This window comes from Pecten maximus, chromosome 14 (assembly GCF_902652985.1).
Source record: "Pecten maximus chromosome 14, xPecMax1.1, whole genome shotgun sequence".
Lineage (NCBI taxonomy): Eukaryota > Metazoa > Mollusca > Bivalvia > Pectinida > Pectinidae > Pecten > Pecten maximus.
Genome location: NC_047028.1, coordinates 31,530,606 through 31,550,101, shown reverse-complemented (window position 1 = coordinate 31,550,101; position 19,496 = coordinate 31,530,606). Strand labels below are relative to the sequence as shown.

At 35.5% G+C, this 19,496-nt stretch overlaps 1 protein-coding gene across 1 annotated transcript; it reads right to left on the bottom strand.

Moving 5' to 3' along the window:
- Positions 1-1,187: 1,187 nt before the first annotated feature.
- On the bottom strand, positions 1,188-18,820 carry LOC117342765. Its single transcript, XM_033905007.1, has 9 exons — positions 18,631-18,820; positions 10,706-10,773; positions 9,783-9,952; positions 9,377-9,491; positions 8,311-8,386; positions 3,976-4,173; positions 3,238-3,374; positions 2,459-2,588; positions 1,188-2,021 (listed from the first exon to the last, which is right to left on the bottom strand). Exons 2-9 carry the CDS (start codon positions 10,769-10,771, stop codon positions 1,912-1,914), a joined length of 1,002 nt encoding a protein of 333 aa, XP_033760898.1. The 5' UTR covers positions 10,772-10,773; positions 18,631-18,820; the 3' UTR covers positions 1,188-1,911.
- Positions 18,821-19,496: the final 676 nt, after the last annotated feature.

The window sequence follows — 19,496 nt, the reverse complement described above, 5'->3', positions numbered from 1 at the left end:
CACCTCGGGGATTTAGAGTCCACCAACAGGATAGCGACACACCTCGGGGATTTAGAGTTTACCAACAGGATAGCGACACACCTCGGGGATTTAGAGTCCACCAACAGGATAGCGACACAACTCGGGGATTTAGAGTCCACCAACAGGATAGCGACACACCTCGGGGATTTAGAGTCCACCAACAAGATAGCGACACACCTCGGGGATTTAGAGTCCACCAACAGGATAGCGACACACCTCGGGGATTTAGAGTTTACCAACAGGATAGCGACACACCTCGGGGATTTAGAGTTTACCAGCAGGATAGCGACACACCTCGGGGATTTAAAGTCCACCAACAGGATAGCGACACACCTCGGGGATTTAGAGTCCACCAACAGGATAGCGACACACCTCGGGGATTTAGAGTCCACCAACAGGATAGCAGCAAACCGCGTAATTTTAAAGTCACTCGGAATGTTCAAATTGCCACAATGTACAACGTGTAGATATCCATAATGGATACATTGAGCAAAGGGATGGATATATGCTGTGCATACATGTTTGCGAACCTGTTCAATCTTGTGCGTATTTTTTAAAACAGCTTCCACTTCTCCCCTAGTCTAACTGCTGGAATTTGGGTCGTCGTACTCATCCGTACGGCTCCAAACAGCATGTGACGTACTGATTATCAATAAATTAAAATATAAGACTGTAAACAATTTATAATTAACATGACCTTTCCTTGATGACAGCTTCGTGAGAAATTAAAACCTTCTCTGTGAATAGACTAAACCATGCACTTCCGATTTTCAAAGAGTATGCCCAATACTCTATCGACCGAAACATAGCTGCTTGCCCTTCAATGGAACCTTCATTATACAGTTGGATAAAGCTCGTCTTGTATTTTGTCTCTCATTTCTTAATAGTCGTTATTAGCCTTCAGGGAGGTCCTAGGATGCGGTGAATATACTTTCCGCTTACTTCCAAATGGCCAAATAAGAGCTGAAACATTGGCTTTTCAAGAATTCCAGATTAGCCATAACCAGGAGTTAATACCATTTCAGTTGATTTTGAAAGTTTTCAATCATTCGGGACAAAGCAATGAGTTTCCGGTTCCTGAGTATATATATATAGCAAAAATAGTTGTGCTAGAGAAAGCTAAGGAAAGATACAAATATATAAAACAAAAATTACAAACAATCATCTGATAAAGGGAAATATTTATTCATTTTATTTAAAGCTGACACACAAAAGATAAAATGCCATGTATCATCATGATTGATTTGCAAATGCATTATTACCGAACAAGTTCTAACATAAAAATATGCGGAGATTCAAGTACCAAAAGTCAAGAATAGTAAAAATGATCTCTTAAAAAACTGTACAAACTGTACGACAAATAAATCGAAAATCCATAATTTAGTCAACAGCATTAATATCAATAAGGACAACCGTTACCAATATTAATAATATCTAAACGTTGCATCAAGACTACAGGAATATTCTATCGCCAGCAGCAGATTGTGATGATAAGATTTCACTGATCACGGACCATTGTTATCTGTTTTTGTGATTGGCCGAGTCTTTACAACATGTTATCAATATTGTGTTATAGGTAAACACCTTTAAAACAACACTAGGCCTTTAAATATGCAGAAATGACGTCATGAAGAATGTACTTCCATATGTTTTCCTTAAGTTGAACAGAGAGGAAAACATTCAACGGCCCAACCAATCTGAACTCTCGACAGACGCTATACATATTTGATTTACCTTTTCACCGGCTTTCATCCTAGTCTAGATCGTTGGCAAAAAGAGTCAAGTTTTAACACATTTCTTCAAAAATCAAACAAGCAATAGAAATTTGTTAACGAACCCATTACAAAGTTTCAATGTACTTTGATAATAGTGTTATTTTGTTGCCTTGTATTATTGGGCATACATATGAAAGGTTGAGTTTGTTGAGATGAGACCTGCAGACTTTGCTGAACTGGCTAGCTTCATCTTCTCCTTGGTGATATCCCAGGTGAGGTACTTATCTGTTAAAATACACGTAAGAAGGAATAAGATAATCACTACGAGTCAATAAACGGTACATCTAATTTCAAAGTCAATAAAAATATTAACCAATTCTACAAAAACTATTCTTCTTCCGTTCTATCATTGTGCATCTCTATCTTGAAATGGTTAATATTGTTATTAGCTATCTTAAAATTGACTATACTATTCTTTAACATTTTTACTTTATATCTTAAAACGAATTATAATTTTTATCACTGTTAATCTCAATCTTAAAAATAACTATACTTTTTCTTTATAATTGTTACACTCTATCTTAAAACGGACTATACTTTTCTTTATTACTGTTACTCTTTATATCAAAACGGTGTTTAACTTCAAATATTAATTAAAGTTGGCATAATCTAGGAATTCCTGCTCACCAGAACTAATTAACTAAAGACCAAACATAACTTACTTTGTAAGATGGAAGATTCTAATACATATTCATTTTGTTGTCCAATCTTCTTCAGTTTCAGGAGGAAAAACCGAGAATCAGTTTTCCGAAGTGACGTCATCGATGTTAAATCATTTGACTCAGTCTTTGTCTTCAACAGAAAATTAAATTCCTTTCACAAGTTAGCAATAATATCAACTATTGTTTATAATACATTGATAGTGTTTAGCATATTCATGTATTGTTTTTCATGGTGGCACGTCAAATGTGGTTAAGTCATTTGTTTAGAGAATTTTAAACTAACAAAAGCAGTTGAACCTATCAAATTAAATTTTGATCCATTTCAAGAATTTTAAGCCAGTAGAAAGGCGTCTTTTTTGTCAAATAATTACATCGCAGAAGTAAGGCGTTATTTTTGTAACATATCTACGTCGCAGAACCATCAGCTTTTGATGTCGCATAACTACATAGCAGATTAATACCAATAAAAATGATTCTGTACGAACTTTAGGATGAAGGGATGGTATCGACTGGCAGAGTGCAACATTTTGCCCCTTCACATATGGGCTGAACCTAACACTTAATCTAACATTACAATGTTTGTATTTACTTCGTTCCTTAACAGAGAGCTCTTAACGGAATAAATCCATCCCCCAGGTATACTGGGCTGAGCACCCAGCCAAACAGGGGAGTAGGCGTGTTCAACATAGGGGAATGGCAGGTTTGAAAAAGGCAATGTTCGAATCTTGGTTTGTGTTGATATAAACAGTATGCAATAGGACGAATCTAAGTTAACTCACTGAAAGGCCTACAGTCGAACAGCTCTGAACGGATAAGTATTTCCCCAAATATACCGACTGCAGGACACAAGGGAAGCAGCTGTTGTTTTCATTGTTCTTCTTTACAAAACCATGAAATAAAGTTCTTTTGAAATGATCTGAAAGACAAGGACATAAACTTTTTAATGATTCTTGTGAAACTTAAGTTGATATAAATGTACAATAAGACTTGATAGAACATGGGCCTGTTCTGTGGACAGGTACATTTCAACTCGAGTGTAAGACATTGGTCAGAACGAGGCTTGCACAAGGGTTTGCTTTGTTTGACTATTTACACACTTACTTAAAACTAACCAATCGTTGTGAAACCTGACGCGCCTTCATCAATAGTCTACGAAATGTGCATCGAATTGATAACGTTACAAATTTTGACTGGTTATGCTACATAAATTGATGACGCTACCCTATTGTGAGTAGCGTCATATCGCGTGCAAGCTGTCTTTCTCTACCCCGTTGGGTTATTTCACCGCTAGCAACCACGTGATCACCTATGAAGTATGTGATGAAGAACATATGCCGACTCATTAATGTAGAATTTCATAATACAAATGTTCCGTCCTTATTGGTCTCGTCATTGATAATTCAAAATGGAAAAGAACAATATACATATACCAAACAAAGGCAAAGCTAGACAGCCTAGACAGACATATATCCCTACTAGATAGCGTGGCTACGAGGCTAAATAATGTTATACATTACATGCTGTGTCAGTCCGAGAAGACAAATTGCTCATTGTTAATCTGCCGTCAGCTTCACATTTCAGGTATAGCTGGGATATCATGGTGTCTATCGAAATCAGACACACGTCACTTCCGGTGAACTCTACACAGTAAACGACATTTAAATTGGAGAATGGGTCCATTCGTCTAATACAGGAGACAATACGCGAACCATTACCTGACAAAATAATAAAACTTAAATTAGTTTACTAGGCTACCTTTACATAGTAGGTAAAGCAATGAACATGGAGATTAGTTTATTTCCATTTAACTTTGTTTAGTACCATTATCAGTAGAGATATATACTGTAAATGACCTATTTTTTGCATGGGATTTATTTTTGAGTTCATTCCGAATTCAAATCCTTCGCGATTATTTGTACAAAAATAACACCTTTGGATGCCGGCCAACATGTCAGGTACAGATATCCAGTATTATACTATCTGTTTTTTGTTCATTATATTATTGTCCCGGAATTTCAATTTCCGGATTTGTCGTCTTATCCTTGCCGTACTTTAGTTCGGCCGTCAATAGGATCACGTGACTTCTTTGTTTATGTTCACTGGCGGAGACAAAATTTTTCAACTTTCCCTCCTCCACCCAATCTTACCTCCTATGAATTATGTTCTAAAGCATGCTTGTGGCGTTTTTTAAGTATTAGGCGATCTCACGTATATTTACCCGTTTTCAGAACCCAATTTTGTAGGGATGGTTTCCGGACCATTCATGTTACCCATATTGGACAATGCTGTCGTTATTAGTTAATAGATCCTACATTATTTGATTACTGTCCAACATACATGAGTGAAATCTAAGAGATGAACCTGTGTTAGCTGAATGGACACTATGCCAGGCCTAGGTGTGGATCTCAACTGCGGAATATGTTCTTAATATGATTGCCACCATGCCTTAGGGAAACCTTTTAATGACAATTGTTTTCTTTTTTACTTCCTAAAATACATTCAAAATGCTCTTATAGTTATGGGGGACTACAAAAAGACCATTAAGTGTATGGAGAGAGAAGACAAACAATAAATGTTTATGTGTATGTATGAATGGAGCGAGAAGACACTATTTTAAGGAAGCTCATATCAGAACCACAACCCTGATTGTTTTTTCAGTTATAAATTAAGATCTGTCACATTAAAAAATTGAACAAAAGTGAAACTGTTTTGAGTATCACTGCTCCTTTCATAAGATCACAAAACAGAGTGTCCAATAATGCCCAAAGTGTGAGGTTATTGAAGACAAAAGGCTTTGGAAGGCCAAAAGATGTTAATGTTGATACAGATGTATTGTAATCTTTATTGCTAACTACACAAAGTATACAAATAATATATATACAACAAGTTTGATTTCAATCGTGATTTTAAAATTTGACCTGGTGACATTTAGCTATGGCCATGTGATTTCTTGACTGATTCCAACTATATTTGTTTTTTGGGATCAAAACGATATATTTATCAACAATATTAAACCGCTGTCACCTTAATCTTTAGTCGTGCCACCCCTTCTTACTACATCTATATCCAGGTTTAGAGTCTTGTAGTGATTCAGGTTTTTAATAGACAGGTATGAAGTAATTGTTTTTGATAACTGGGGGATTTCTAAATCACACAGTAAGAGTGCTATTTAATACATCTGATGTAATCATTGGATTTCAACAAATTTTATTGCTAAAGAAATTAGACTTGCCATGAGGCAAATCCTTTATAAGCCATCTTAAACACTTAATACGGTATGGTAGTTATTTTTTACAAAGCATAAATATTATAATAGTGTATTTCCTCAACCAATATTCAATGATGGATATCGATTGGTTTTTTCATCATGATATGAGATAATTATGTGGTAAATGATTGAATAATATAATTTTTTTAACTTGATTAGGTATTTAGTACTGTAGTACGCTATGTAAACGTGTAGATATGTGCACAATACAAGCAAATAGATTCAAACTGGATTATACATAAAAACAATCATATAATAATTGATAGACCTATTTATCCAAGCTTCAATGACAAAATATGTCTGTTTACTTGCAGTTGAAACGTCTCTTCGCTTCCTTTGACCCCTTGATAATCTTTGGGCCGACTACAATAATTCAATGAGTATCCCCGATATTTCCAGGTATGCCTTTCCTTATCTTACACAACTTATCTTATCTTACGTTATAGAATCTATGGAGATGTTATACCCTACGTAATGGAAGCTATGGGAGATGTTATACCCTACGTAATGGAAACTATGGGAGATGTTATAACGTACGTAATGGAAGCTATGGGAGATGTTATAACGTACGTAATGGAAGCTATGGGAGATGTTATAACGTACGTAATGAAAGCTATGGGAGATGTTATAACGTACGTAATGGAAGCTATGGGAGATGTTATAACGTACGTAATGGAAGCTATGGGAGATGTTATACCGTACGTAATGGAAGCTATCGGAGATGTTATACCGTACGTAATGGAAGCTATGGGAGATGTTATACCGTACGTAATGGAAACTATGGGAGATGTTATAACGTACGTAATTGAAACTATGGGAGATGTTATATCGTACGTAATGGAAGCTATGGGAGATGTTATAACGTACGTAATGGAAACTATGGGAGATGTTATAACGTACGTAATTGAAGCTATGGGAGATGTTATACCGTACGTAATGGAAGCTATGGGAGATGTTATAACGTACGTAATGGAACCTATGGGAGATGTTATAACGTACGTAATTGAAGCTATGGGAGATGTTATACCGTACGTAATTGAAGCTATGGGAGATGTTATAACGTACGTAATTGAAGCTATGGGAGATATTATAACGTACGTAATTGAAGCTATGGGAGATATTATAACGTACGTAATGGAATCTGGGAGATGTTATAACGTACGTAATGGAAGCTATGGGAGATGTTATAACGTACGTAATTGAAGCTATGGGAGATATTATAACGTACGTAATGGAAACTATGGGAGATGTTATAACGTACGTAATGGAAGCTATGGGAGATGTTATAACGTACGTAATGGAAACTATGGGAGATGTTATAACGTACGTAATGGAAGCTATGGGAGATGTTATAACGTACGTAATGGAAGCTATGGGAGATGTTATAACGTACGTAATGGAAGCTATGGGAGATGTTATAACGTACGTAATGGAAGCTATGGGAGATGTTATAACGTACGTAATGGAAGCTATGGGAGATGTTATAACGTACGTAATGGAAGCTATGGGAGATGTTATACCGTACGTAATGAAAGCTATGGGAGATGTTATAACGTACGTAATGGAAGCTATGGGAGATGTTATAACGTACGTAATGGAAGCTATGGGAGATGTTATAACGTACGTAATGGAAGCTATGGGAGATGTTATACCGTACGTAATGGAAACTATGGGAGATGTTATAACGTACGTAATGGAAGCTATGGGAGATGTTATAACGTACGTAATGGAAGCTATGGGAGATGTTATAACGTACGTAATGGAAGCTATGGGAGATGTTATAACGTACGTAATTGAAGCTATGGGAGATGTTATACCGTACGTAATGGAAGCTATGGGAGATGTTATAACGTACGTAATGGAAGCTATGGGAGATGTTATAACGTACGTAATGGAAGCTATGGGAGATGTTATAACGTACGTAATGGAAGCTATGGGAGATGTTATAACGTACGTAATGGAAGCTATGGGAGATGTTATAACGTACGTAATGGAAGCTATGGGAGATGTTATAACGTACGTAATGGAAGCTATGGGAGATGTTATACCGTACGTAATGGAAGCTATGGGAGATGTTATAACGTACGTAATGAAAGCTATGGGAGATGTTATACCGTACGTAATTGAAGCTATGGGAGATATTATAACGTACGTAATTGAAGCTATGGGAGATATTATAACGTACGTAATGGAAACTATGGGAGATGTTATAACGTACGTAATTGAAGCTATGGGAGATGTTATAACGTACGTAATTGAAGCTATGGGAGATATTATAACGTACGTAATGGAAGCTATGGGAGATGTTATAACGTACGTAATGGAAGCTATGGGAGATGTTATAACGTACGTAATGGAAGCTATGGGAGATGTTATAACGTACGTAATGGAAGCTATGGGAGATGTTATAACGTACGTAATTGAAGCTATGGGAGATGTTATAACGTACGTAATGGAAGCTATGGGAGATGTTATAACGTACGTAATTGAAGCTATGGGAGATGTTATAACGAACATAAAGGAAGAGAAGAATATCATCATGGATCATAGTGTTTATATAAAATCATTTTGTAATTATCGATACCTCTGGAAACATAATAATCCACCACAATTTCAACAGTCGCTGTTTCTCCATTGGCCAATTCTTGTCTTTCAACTACCTAAGTTTTAAAAAAAAAAGTGGTTTACTGTGATTTTTGAAGATTTACAAATATTTGTCCAACACTTTTAAGGTTTATTCATACTAAGGTAAGGAAAAGTCTCATTTGTTAATTTCTAGCTCACTTGGTCCACGACAGTTTTTGTTCCAGTGTCCAAACGATCGAATCGGAACTATGCTAAGGCAGATGTTTGAATGTACAGTAAAATGTCAAAATAGTGTAACAGTCACCCTTGCATATGAATCAGGTGTCATTTTTTTATAAGTATGCTGCTTCTACTAAAATATGCGTCAACAGAAATAAAACAGAAGACGGAAATCCTATATGAGCGATATTATGAGAATTATCCATTACTCAGATAGATATTTTTTAACCTTTTGAGATATTGTGAGAATTTGTCATTACTCAGTTAACTATATTTTACTTATTTGGATATTTTGACTTTGTCACACAGTCTTCGTCAGCCGAATGTGTCACTGTGACGTGGTCAGTTCTTGACGCGTACAGATGGACAATCACGTGACACCAGCAGGTCAATGATGACCGTCTCTGTTGTATAGCGATAACTTATTTGACTCGTCTTTTCATGTGTAGGTCTTCAGGATTTTATCATTGGTGGGATAGAAGGTATGACCGGTGTGATTACAATGTTCATGGATTGCTGGATTGGTTCTTAATTGGTGTTCTTTTCAGCCAGATGGCTAGTGGTCTGCTTGTTTCCCCAACATGGTCTTTGTTACCATGCAGTTAATATAGCAGACCACACGACACATTTTCAGTTTGTCAGTTTTATCTTTTACGTGTGTAAGGTTTCTAGTAGATGTTCATCAACACTTTCTGCATATTCTGTGCAATATGAAATATCTCAATGGGTAAAAAATATTGTCTGATTGTAATGGAAAATTCTCATAATAATGAGAACAACATTTACATTTCTAAAAGACCGAAGTTACAAATTTCGAATGACGAGCGAAAAAAAATGTTGCTTACCATCGTCATACGACTTTGATCTGGGTCAAACATATGTTTGATAAAGTCCTCTACCACGTGATGTTCCCAGTGGCTTACGTCGACGTTGTTGATTGCAAGGAGTTTGTCATTCTGCCTGTAAAACAATTCAGAAAATACACAAACGGGCAAAATTTATGGTTTCGATTGTCACTGTAATTCTCATTTTGAAAACGTGTCTAAATTTAACCCAGAATTACATAGCAGTTGTCTTCTATGAAGCAGAACACACCACTGTTTTTTCCGGAACACTTAGACTTATTCTTTTTATATCTACATCTATACTTTTCCATTCTTTCTTCAGTTATATTGATATTTCGGATTTGTTTTCGCTCTTTACAATAAAAGCATGACCAAATAAAATAGTTCAATGGCCTATTGTACTCACATGAGTTGTAAATTAGAAACAATAGCATTGTCGGGATCGAGTTCTACAATTCTGAATCCTGATTCACATTGCATCAGCTTGAATCCTGCTTGGACCAGCTCCCCGGAAGGTGTCTTTAGCAAAACACCAGATGTTTTTGCACACAATACATCTTTCTCTTCTATCGTATTCTTCAACAAAAAAAATCAATGAAATAAATGCTATTATTTTAATTTTGATAAATTTCTTGATCACAAAACATGATAGGGTAGCATAAATCACAGTTTCTTACAGTCGGGTAAAATCTGTTAGCTTGGAAATAAGTCACGAAACATATTTACCCACTGAATGTCAAAATATAAAATAATCATAATTAACATGCAGTTGTGTCGATTAAAACAGTGTCTATTGGCCATGTGGAAAATAACAAATCACATTCTATATACCATTCAATTACTTTACATTAAATTGGTACGGATTATTTAACATTAATTGGTACAATTATTAGTTTACATTAGTTTAAAGTATCACGGTTACATGTCGAAGGAGGTATTGTTTCACATTACATGTAGTTTTGAGCCTCTCGGTTTTGTGTCAGTACGGTTATTATGTCACATTAGTTTTAAGCCTCCCGGTCTTGTATCGGCGCGGTTATTATTTCACATTAGTTTTAAGTCTCCCGCTTTTGTGTGGGCGCGGTTATTATTATATTAAGGTGTGGTTATTATTATACATTTGTACAGAATATTACTTCCAATGTGTCATAGTTATTTTTGTGCGGGCTTACATTTCATTGTTGTCCCAGTCGGAGCTGGTAAATCATTTCGCTCAACACCGCCATATTTCCATTTATTAATTTACATATTAAAACTGTTATTGTATTTAGACCAAAAAGACAACTTTATATGATCGACATTCGTATGAATCATTGTGTAAAGTCTTACCTTTGTCAGATTATCGGTAGGCAACTTTTTACTAACCCATTGGGGACAGTTTACAGCGGCAGCCATTTCTGGAAGTAAAAGATGCTTCTTTGAAATGTCCGAGTTCGAAATTCATTCAAATTTCTGCAATGTGATACTGAACTTTCTGAAATGGGTTTGTTTGTTTGTTTGTTTTTTGTTTAACGTCCTATTAACAGCCAGGGTCATTTAAGGACGTGCCAGGTTTTGGAGGTGGAGGAAAGCCGGAGTACCCGGAGAAAAAACCACCGGCCTACTGTCAGTACCTGGCAACTGCCCCACGTAGGTTTCGAACTCGCAACCCAGAAATGGGAATGATCATTGTGGCTTTAGTCTATAAAAATAGTTTATTGATATTGTGTTTCCGGCCAGGAAGCTAAAATAGGTTCTTTGTTTTCGTCCTGGATCGATAATGTCCTTCTTCATCCCTGGTTAAATGAGGTAAAATCTACCTGTGTATCAACACTAGATCATGTGTATAAATGTCCACATTGTATCAATGAAATGTAAGTGAGATATACTTTTAAATATTAATTTCGTTTTCGATTTAATTTTAGATAATATACTTAGTTTTGGATGATAAACTTAGATTTGGAAAAGACTAAGTTTGGCATGATATACTTAGTCTTATATGAAATAACGAGTCTTATATGATAGACTTAGTTTTAGATTTTAGATGATGGATTAAGTTTTAGGTTATATGCGAGCTATTTAGATTAAGACGATAAATTTAGTTTTTGAAGATAAGTACAGACCCGTGTGCGTTCGTAGTTCCGATTTAAGCGTAGCGTTTCCGTAGCACTTCCGTACCATTTCCGTAGCATTACCGTAGCACTTCCGTACCATTTCCGTAGCATTACCGTACCATTTCCGTAGCACTTCCGTAGCATTACCGTACCATTTCCGTAGCATTTCCGTACCGTTTGCGTGCACTCACCGTAGCATTACCGTAGCATTTGCGTTTACCTATTTTCACTCGCAGACCGTCTCATAACCGTTCGGTAAAAAAAAATTGCGGAGTGTATTTTTTATCGAAACGAAATTTAGTTAAATATACTTACCGAACGTCAAAAAAGAAATGTAGCGACAGCAAATGATTTTATAAGGAGGTGTGAATTAAATAGATACGGCTATAAATTTGTCTGTATCTTTGTATAGAAAAAAATAACACTCACAAAAAACAAGTCAAGTCACATGGTCCATCGATCTTAGTGTGATAAAAAATGGCGGATCCTAGTAGTAGTCGACGCATTACGATGGAAACCAAGATGAAGATCGTGTCAAATAAACAATATTACCTTTACTGTGCTATAGTATATGACCTTTAAAACAGTTACATGTAATATGCACTGGTCAGGCTACATGTTTAGGGTACAAATGGTCCAGACAGTACGTATCACACAGGTAAACTAGGGTAGTTAGACTTAATTGTCAGCAATGATACAAACAACACAAGACTCAGCCAACATGTTGTTTTTGTTATATAAACATTACCTGATCATGAGTTTACCTGTGGAAAATGTAGGTATAGTCTGTTTCAGTATACGTATACATGGGACTCAAAGGTGATTAACAATAAAATTGAAATATACATTCATATGTGTGGTGTACGTATTAATAACAAAATACATACAGTGATAATTTATTACTTATATCAATAATGATATTACACAACACTTTAAAAATGAAATAATGGAAAATCTTTCATAATCAAAAATACATCATATACAGGTAACAATAATATACAGTGTACTTTCAATCAGTTTTTCTTGTGTTTTTTCTTTTAATTAGATATGATTACTATGTTATAATAAGCAACTAATTCTTACTAATTGAATTATTGTTTCAACAAAAATAATGGTGCATTTTGTTAGAATCACATTAAGAGTTAACGGCACAAACTTCAATGATATGTTTATAAGAGTATGTGTATATAAACAATAAAATAACAACACGATGGATGTGACTGCGTATGCTGATGCAGCTTCACATCTTATCCACTATATACATTGAACTATTTATTACGTGAATAATTTCGCATGTGAAAACTGCATATATGAGTACCACGATATATCATAATCAGTGATTACACAGTGACTTTGTTGATATTTTGAACTTTATCCGTGATTTCTAGGATTATATACTGATTTGTGCTTTATTATTTAATCAGTTTCATGATTATACATGATTTGTTTTACTTGAACTATTAAAATGTCATTTAAAGTGTTTTGTTTTTAAATTGTTTTCTCTTAAGTACATTGTATATATACTTGTTATATATCACAATGAAACAGGTAACGTTGACTTAAACTTTTTGATGTGTCCTTCAATGTAAAGGTTAAATTGAACAAATGTATTTTCTGTTATACAATGTATTTAATAATTATGATAAAGTGTGAAATTTATAACAATGAAAGATATAGAAAAATGAATTATTTTCACTAATTTATGAAAATTTAAGTTATTTTATTTTAATATTTTTTACTTATGTAAAAGTTTTTCTGATATATATATATTGTATACATTATGTACAAACTGTTAACAGCATGTAGCACAGGTAATACAGGTAACACAGGTAACCTGATAATCAATTACTTCTCCAAAACAGGCTATAACTTACCTGTAATTAGTGCCTATTGTTCTGTATTGTTCCTACCCCCAATGTTAAAATAGGATATGTTGGCTGAGTGGGAAGACACCGTTGTACACGGGTTAACTAAAGGTAGGGTGTTTTGTGGACCAAGTGATACTAGGTGTGAAAGGTAGAACAATAAGAGATAATTATAGCCTACAGGTAAGGCTATAGACTGCTTCATAAAACCCCAACTTTAATGAGAATGTCATCGTGATCTATGGAGTTATTCATTATTTATTTCAATTTTAAAACCCAAAGGTCTAATCACAGAATTGATAGCAAATTGATAAAATCAGAGACGTATATATCACATATGTGATTTATATATATATGTCTCTGATAAAGTATAACAAGAGTAAATTAATTACATAGTAAGAGCAAATACGGTATATAAAGTGCATACACATGTGAAATAGAACTGATGTCCTAAATAGAAATCATCCAGACAATCAAGTAAATCTTGTTATGAACAGTAAAAAAAAAACCTAATTCTGAAAACAAATCTTCGTTCGACATAAATCTGTCAAGTGAGACGTTAAAAAAACTGTCAGGAACATGACAAAGGTAGTTAAAATTAATCAGGACTCTTAAGAACATTACAATTTCTTACAATAATCCAGCATTTACAGGGATAAAGCAAGGTTGAGCTACTCGACCTAGTCAAAAAAAGATGTGGAACTAAAAAGTTAAATTATCCTGTAAAATTTCGATCAAGCAGGCTATGTACAGATTTGAATAAAAATATATGTATTAATGCCTACATACCAGACTAGGTAAGTTGAATTGTGTACAAATTTACATGTAATATAGACTATTATCGCACTAATGTACAGAGAGCGAATAACATTTTGAAAATCCAAATATGTAGATTGGCATGACCTTACCAACCACTTATCTAACATGTAATAAAAAGTTAAGATTCGGAGTGAGCCATACACCTAAGTCTTTAGCATGTGTTTCTTTCTTTAGAGATTCCTCACCCAAGCTGTCGGGATACTCAGTTGTATATCTTTTGTTGCTAAACGTTATATAATAATATTTCTTTATATTAAACGTACATTTTAAAGTTTTACACCAGTCGTAGACTCTGTCAATATCGGATAGGAGTTCACCACAGTCTTGAATATAACGTGCTGCTTTACAAAATTTGCCATTATCGGCAAAAAGGAAAGTTTTGAAAAAATGTAAAAGAGAGGGTGAATCCTTTTAATCGAGTACTTTCAGGACTGATATTATACAGATATTTTTTGTATCGTCACACTAACATCATCATCAAAGTCTCTATCGCAGAGTTCACCGAATACCTCGTCAAAGTTGGAATAGCAAAAACTTTTTTTCGTGGCAACGTTGCTTTACTTCATTAAGAAACACATCCGCTGCTAGTTTGATAGAAATTTATAATTATTGGTATGCACAAAAAATATTTCCTTTGGTGTCTTTTCTAAAAGTGTTATTTAAAAAAAAAAAAAAATAACATACACACCCTCACACGTATACACAGATTTAAATAACAGTCATTAAAGACACTTGTTAATACTTTTATTATTAAAAGCATACATTTGTAATTTAAACTCTTGAGATGATGGTTTCATGATATATGTAGACTTAATAAATTTCGTTTTTTACCGTGAATATCTAAGATTTGTTATGATAAGTAGCTTACATAAATTCATTTGAATCATTATTTTATAAGTCATATTCAACTTGACATTTTTATATTTTCTTTCATGAAAGTAAGAACAGGCTACTGCTATAGTTTAAACTCACTCAGGTGTAAAATTTGACATGTTGGCCAGGTAATACAGGTACATTTCTGTACGTTGGCTAAGTGAGAATGTGCCATAATTGGACCCAGGGGGGGGTAATTGGGGACAGGTCACCTGGCCGGGTATACCATGTGCCAGACACAAAAGAGCTAGACTGGTCAGCATCTTACAGGTAAGGTCAAGGATGCATGTCCTCAAGGCTGTGGGGCTGCATATTGCGCCCAGTTGGCCATTGGTACGGACAAAAGTCCCCCCGGACATTAGCCCCCCCCCCCCCCCCCCCCCCCCCCCGGACATTAGCCCCTAGGACAAAAGCCCCTAGGACAAAGCCCCTTCACACTAATCAAAAAGTGGACAAAAGCCCCTTCATAAAAAAAAAATATATATATTTTTTATTATATTGATCTAAAAATAAAATTTAAATATATATGTTTAGCAATATAACATTAAGTTCAATCAAGTGCTACATATATGTATAAGTGACTTCAGTCACCAGTGGCTTCTGCAATGTAAACAACCGGTTCCAACAACAACTACTTGAGCTAGCTGTTACATAAACAATAAGCTGTTTCACAGGTGTTTGGTAGGTTTTTCATTGATATTGTATTTTCCTGGAAAGCAATATATCATTAATGGTTTCATTGTTTCTTTGATTTTAATTATTCCTAAAATTAAAATTATTACAACACAGAGCAACATGTTTGTTAGGTACTTATTATATTATAATTTGAGACACTGCAAATAGGGATTAAAATTTAATGTTTATTGCTTTTATAGACATTTCTTTGATTATCAATATTTGCAGTATATTAGGAAGTCAGAAATTATGTGTAATCAGTAACAATATGTTCATCATGGAGAACTTTCCTGAAATATTTAGCTTACTTGATAATATAAAGTTTGAAAAAATCAATTATGATGTTTAACGACAGACATATAATGCTACACTGACATTCAACCAAGGACCTTCATTTTCCACACAATTATTCTCCAAATTTCAGAGATAAAAACAACAATATATATATATATAGTTTCTGTTTTTCAAAAGTACAGATTTATATAAAATATACCAGCTAAATTTATAACGAAGGGGCTTTTGTCCAGGGGGGCTAATGTTCGGGGGGGGGGGGGCTTTCGTCCGGAGGGGCTTTTGTCCTAGGGGCTAATGTCCGGGGGGGGGGGGGGGGGGGGCTTTTGTCCTACTCTGGACACATGTCTCAAGATCTGTCAACAGAACATACATGTATAATATCATATAGATGACATGTACTGTAAAAGACAATTTTAAGTTTAGAATAACAATGTAAAAGAAACTTTAGTAAATTAACATTCAATAAAAATTTAAAATATTAATATTTTTTCTGACAAAATATTTACATGAAGTACATGTACACCTGAGTCAGCCATTATTAGGCCTCTGAGACAAACTGATGTGTTGTAATAGAAGCATGTAAATGATTAAAATGATCGCAAACAGCATCAAAATTAATTTCAAAAGTAGATTCTTCACTCTACATTGTTGAAGTCTTTATATATTGAAACAGTGTATTACCGGGTTATGTCCTTTGTGATAATAAGTTTTTAAAAAACTGTTGTGCACTAATTATACGTTTACTTCAGTACCTTAAATCTCGTGCACTCACTTCTCCTAGGGTGCAAAGGTTAACTGATTGTCACTCAACTGAAGGTTATATCACAAAACAAGTCCATTAATAAAGATTTTCAGAGTGTTATCCATTATCACGTAAACACACAGAGTCTGCTCCATTGCAGACGTGTGATATACACGTATCTGATTGCACATGTACATTGTATATTCTTAAGTATATAATTATTGGTGTCTTGTTTTTAGTTTTTATCCCTCCCCAGCCAGAGCTTCCTCTGATCCGACATCAGACTTTTAAACAAATCGTCAATGCTTACACACCAGTAATATGTACCAGTGATTGTTAAATATAGACTTGCCAGACATGTACATGTCCTTGACTCAATTGTCCCCCTAACTTGTTGCCATGGGTACTAATCCCCCCCTCCCCACCACCATCAACTTCACCTGATGGCCATGGATATACACTTGATTAGGAGTCATCGGGCTCAGGTGTGTAAGTCATCATCACACCTGGTCAGTTTCTCCTTTTTACAATTAGCCCTATAGGGGGTCTATTCAGCCTGGTCAATCTGTGTTCAGAAATCTTGATTTGTTTATCTGTATCTAAATTAACACTTTGATATAAGTTTTTCAATTCAATTAGTTTATTACTTAAAACTTCCGATTTATCAGTACAAATGCAGTGAATAAATGCAGTGAAAATATAGATAAATACATAAAAACAAAACAATAAAGTTCGGACACACAGAGACAACACATACGCGACCGCAGCGCTAGTGTAGAGAGTGATTTTATTTTGAAATTAAATGCTTTCGTTTTTTGTTGCCGAGAATAATACATTTTCCTGTTGAAAGATCCTTATATGACCTTAATATTTCCGGTTTCTAAAAGTTGTACAAATTTTCGCTTACTGAGGTTTTCTATAGTAGTACAGTTTGATAAAACGTTCTTCCACTTCCCGGTACAACATTCAAACCATCAGACACCATTTCACTGTCGTTTCTACGTGTTCGCTTCGTCTAGGATCCGCTTTTTATAAGAACCAGACAATTTATTCAGAAACGGTCGATGATTTGTGAGCGTCAACCGTAGCATTTCCGTAGCATTACCGTTGCATTACCGTAGCACCCTCCGTAGCATTACCGTACCATTTCCGTAGCATTTCCGTAGCATTACCGTACCATTTCCGAAGCACTTCCGTAGTATTACCGTAGCATTTCCGTAGCACATCCGTAGCGTTTGCGTTTAAGACGGAACAGCGAACGTACACGGGTCTGTATATGCTGTATGGCGAATATAAAACTATATCGTTCCTTTTGGGGCTTATTCCATAATACTAGGGGTCATACATGGGGCCGCGGTGGCCTAGGGGGTGTCCCGACACTTTATCACTAACCCTTCACCTCTGGGTTGCGAGTTCGAAACCTACGTGGGGCAGTTGCAAAGTACTGACCGTAGGCCGGTGGTTTTTCTCCGGGTACTCACTGGCTGTTAATAGGACATTAAACAAAAACAAACAAACCAAACCATACATACATAAATTCCAGAGAGGAGCTAGAAAAATCAAAACGAGTCATGAACCAAAATAGGTAGAATAACTCTAAAACATATTCAATGTTGCATCTTTTTTATATAACATGTATTTAAAGAACTGAAAATACTGCGCCATAACTTGTGAGCGGTAATCCTTTGGGATTTGGGTTCATCATCATAACTTGCTGTCAGAGAATCCAACGGCCGTGTCAAAGACACACGTATGATGGACACCTACACCCCAACACATGGATTCAGACGTATAGTACTAACATAATGTTATTATCACCTAGTCAATACACCACAGTTGATATGAAAAATATTAGAAATATACAAGATAAATATGTGGAGATAAACCACTTACCTTGTCTCTATCCGAAGTCCTCGGCAAAGTTTTAACAACTGAATCGTATGGATACTTCCTTGTCTCAATCTCTTCCTGTTTTCCGTCTTTACCCGGTAACTTACTGACCCGTGTTATGGTAACTGAAGCATTTAGGGGCCGCGATGGCCGAGCGGTTAAGGTGTCCCGACACTTTAACACTAGCCCTCCACCTCTGGGTTGCGAGTTGGAAACCTACGGGGGGCAGTTGCCAGGTACTGACCGTAGGCCGGTGGTTTTTCTCCGGGTACCCCGGCTTTCCTCGACCTCCAAAACCTGGCACGTCCTTAAATGACCTTGGCTGTTAATAGGACGTTAAACAAAAATAAACTGAAGCATTTAGTGATGTGTCACATTGCCTGTGTGATCCGAGTTTGAGTAATTTTTACATGTAAATTAGACACAGACAAACAAGGTAGCCTTTTTTCTTTCAAACAAAATTGTATAATTAAGTTATTATCAACAAGAGGCCCGTTGGCCTCATCAGTCACTTCAGTTCTGTTATGTATACCGATAGATGATTTTTCACTTTTAAACCAATTTATGTGACCACTTGTTATCTTGGAATTACGTCAAGGTCATTTTTTTATCAAGCATGTTACATGTCCCCAGACCTACGCTACCAAAGTAAAGAGCTATAACTCTTACGATCAAACCAATTGTCCAAATATCTTATTGACATAAAGCTCACAGCATACCAAATTACATTAAAGTTCGTTGATGTTTTCACTTTACACTTCCTCAAAGCAGACATGGTCATAAAGTCAGACAGTGATGGACGTATCCAGGGAGGAATGGCCGATAAGTTACTTAATGTTATGACGAAATTAACTAAAGTGACTTTTGAT